Here is a 3,662-nt window from a genome sequence, read left to right as displayed (position 1 = left end):
AGGGCGGGCGCGGGGCTCTTGTTCCTATCTGGGCTGGGCCCCCTCCACCCGGCTTCCCCCAGTGCCAGCTACTGACGCCAGGCTGGGTCTTCCAGCCTGACGCCATATAAGGGTTTCCTGTCCGCCATATATGGCCATGTACGTCATGGCCGGGGCGGCCCGCAGCTGGTGCGGACTCGATATATAGGGGCGGCTCTAGGGCGGGCGAAGAGCTGATTGCTTCCAGCGGGCAGAGCCAGGGGGAGCCCCAGGCCGAGCGCTTATAGCGGGCAGAACCAGGGGGAGCCCCGGGCCGCTGGGAAGGGGAGCCGGCACATATCGAGCCCAGCAGCGTCACTCGACTGGCGCTTCTGGCCGGCCGCCTGGCCCCTGCTGCGCAGCATCCCAGTGTCCCCAGGCAAAGCCCACTCCCCCCATGGCCGCGGCCAAGGCGGAGATGCAGCTCCTACCACAGCTGCAGATCTCTGACCCCTTCGGCTCCTTTCCACACTCGCCCCCCACCATGGACAGTAACTACCCCAAGCTGGAAGAGATGATGCTGCTCAGCGGCGGGGGTCCCCAGTTCCTCACCTCCAGCGGGGCCCCTGAAAGCAGCGGTTTCAACCCCCCCGGAGAACAGCACTTCGAGCACCTTCCTGCAGGTAAGCAACAGTGTCTGTCCACAGGGGGTTGTGAGTGGGAGCCTGGTGGGGACACTCGGTGGGAAATGCCCCCTTCCCCGCCCGAGTCCTTGCTTCTCAGGAGCTGTAGGGGAGCTCTAGGCGGGCAGGTGCAGTTTGCTCGGGATTCCGCTGGTAATGATGCATCAGCCTCGCTGGCTGTGCTGCGCTAGGGGGATTCTCTCTACATGCGTCAGCTGCTCTTAGCGATGGGCTTTCTGCTGTTGGAGCGCTGCCAGGAGCGCGCTGCAATATGTAACGCTCAATTTTGAATTAGCCCGGGGGGAGGGGGTAGCCCCGTTGGGGCCGGGCAGGGCTAGTCCGGGGGTAGCCCCGTTGGGGCCGGGCAGGGCTAGCCCGGGGGGTGGGGTGGAGGGTACCAGCGCTGGGGTTGCAGCATCTCTTGGAAGTAACGGCTACTCTTCTCTTTTCAGACACGTTTCCCGAGATCTCTTTAAATAATGAGAAATCCTTGGCAGAAACCAGCTACCCCAATCAGACAAGCCGGCTGCCGCCTATAACCTACACGGGCCGCTTCTCTCTGGAACCAGCCCCCAACAGCAGCAACACTCTCTGGCCAGAGCCTCTGTTCAGCCTTGTTAGTGGGCTGGTGGGCATGGCTAACCTACCCACCACTTCTACACCTTCTTCATCACCAACCTCCTCATCCTCACAGACCCCGCCCCTGAGCTGCTCTGTCCAGGCCAGCGACAACAGCCCGATCTATTCAGCGGCACCAACATTTCCTAATTCTAGCTCTGAGATTTTCCCTGAGCAGCAAACCCAGTCCTTCCCAAACGCTCCCAGTACCTCTCTCCAGTACCCTCCCCCGGCTTATCCGGCTGCTAAAACCAACTTCCAGGTGCCAATGATTCCGGACTACTTATTCCCCCAGCAACAGGGGGAATCTCTCAGCCTGGTCCCAGCTGATCAGAAACCATTTCCAACGCTAGAATCCAGACCCCAGCAGCCCTCTCTCACACCTCTCTCCACTATCAAAGCTTTTGCTACCCAGACTGGGTCCCAAGATCCGAAGACGCTAAACACTACGTATCAGTCGCAGCTAATCAAGCCAAGCAGGATAAGAAAATACCCCAACCGACCTAGCAAGACCCCTCCCCACGAGAGACCCTACGCATGCCCAGTGGAGTCCTGTGACAGGAGGTTTTCCAGATCTGATGAGCTGACCCGGCACATTCGGATTCACACAGGACAAAAACCTTTTCAGTGCCGTATTTGTATGAGGAATTTCAGCAGAAGCGATCACTTGACCACTCATATCCGAACCCACACCGGGGAGAAGCCATTTGCCTGTGATATTTGTGGTAGAAAGTTTGCCAGAAGCGATGAGAGGAAGAGACACACTAAAATTCACCTGAGACAGAAGGACAAGAAAGCAGAAAAGGCAACTCCAGCCTCTGCTGCTTCTCAGATTTCCACCTACTCCTCTCCAATGACAACTTCCTTCCCATCTCCAGCCACCACCACTTACCCATCTCCAGTGCCTACATCATATTCCTCCCCAGTGTCTTCTTCCTATCCATCTCCAGCACACACCACTTTCCCTTCCCCCTCAGTAGCAACTACATATCCTTCTGTTACTGCCACCTTTCAGGCCCAAGTATCTACCACTTTCCCCTCTCCAGGGATTACCAATTCTTTCAATTCACAAGGGACTTCAGCACTTTCAGAAATGTCATCAACTTTTTCTCCAAGGACAATTGAAATTTGTTGAGACTGTAAAGACAAAAATATTAAAATAGTTGATTGGTACTATCAGACTGAACGGAGTCTGTCAGTTACTAAAGAATATCATACGTAGCAAGGCCATCCTAAGTTTTCTTTAAACTTCAACTGCCTGAAACAACTGCCATTTAAGTTCTCCACTTCTGTCAACAGACTTAATTTGCATGGACAATGGATATAATTTCAATATAATTTCCCCATAAACATTTTACCAAGAAAGGAACTTTTATTAAATACCTAGACAATGTAAAATGTACACGTGCCATGGTATGGTTTTGCTTTCCTTTGGGTACTATTGATGATGTGAAAATTCTTCTCGTATTCATATTGTATTATTTGGAGTTAGCAGGCCCATATTTTGTAAATGGTAATTCTATTTTAGTGACTACGCTGTAATGAGTTTTAAACTTATTTGAGAACAGCACTTACTATGTATTCAAGCATGTAAGAGTGATGTTATGTAAATATCACCTGATGAGACACTCATATGGCAAAAGTTTGTTTTTAAAGTTACATGTCTTGGTGCCTTTTTGTGAAGCCTTGCTGACGTCATGCATTTGTGTGAATGGATGCTTTGCATCTAGCCTTAAGGTGAAAGGGATTTTATTCAAAGAATGTAAGGGAGACTGGGGGGGGGGGGGGAGATTGAGAAGGAGCCAGAGGACAGAATGTACGCAAAAAAACTCTCAAATTCTATTTTTGTTACTGAAATGTACATTTATAAATATATATTCAGGAGTTGGAATGTTGTAGTTTACCTACTAAGTAGGCAGCAATTTTGTATGTTATGAACATGCAGTTCATTATTTTGTGGTTTATTTTTACTTTGTAATTGTATTTGTTTAAACAAAAGTGACTGTTTAGCTTATAAACACATTGAATGCGCTTTACTGCCAATGGGATACTTGGTGTACAATACCCTTCGGAAAAAGTAAATAAAATATCAAAACAGTGCATTTTTTTTCGTTAAGGCTTGTGTGTGTGGGAAACATGCTTTTACCAGTATCCTTGACTCCTTCCCCTCAGTTAAAGATCTCTTTTTTTCCTCAATAGATTGGTTGTAACTTCCATGGAACTGAGCTAGGTGTCTCTGCAGTGAGAAGGTGAGATGTCTCAAGAGCTGTGGCAACCTCATTTAAGTAATTGAGAGTAATTGGTGTTAGATCTTTAACTCTCATCCTCTTAGTAAGGAAGAGGTAGAACATTCTGATGATCCATCCCTCTTACTATTTAAGAGAGGAATACAGAGCATATATC

At 49.6% G+C, this 3,662-nt stretch overlaps 1 protein-coding gene across 1 annotated transcript; it reads left to right on the top strand.

Moving 5' to 3' along the window:
* Window positions 1–225: 225 nt before the first annotated feature.
* EGR1 (early growth response 1) lies at window positions 226–3,359 on the top strand. Its single transcript, XM_054036851.1, has 2 exons — window positions 226–641; window positions 1,094–3,359. The coding sequence occupies exons 1-2, from the start codon at window positions 416–418 to the stop codon at window positions 2,392–2,394; spliced, it is 1,527 nt and encodes a 508-aa protein (XP_053892826.1). The 5' UTR covers window positions 226–415; the 3' UTR covers window positions 2,395–3,359.
* Window positions 3,360–3,662: the final 303 nt, after the last annotated feature.

The sequence above is a fragment of the Malaclemys terrapin genome, chromosome 8 (assembly GCF_027887155.1).
Source record: "Malaclemys terrapin pileata isolate rMalTer1 chromosome 8, rMalTer1.hap1, whole genome shotgun sequence".
NCBI classification, from domain to species: domain Eukaryota; kingdom Metazoa; phylum Chordata; order Testudines; family Emydidae; genus Malaclemys; species Malaclemys terrapin.
This window is presented reverse-complemented; position numbering and strand designations above follow the sequence as displayed.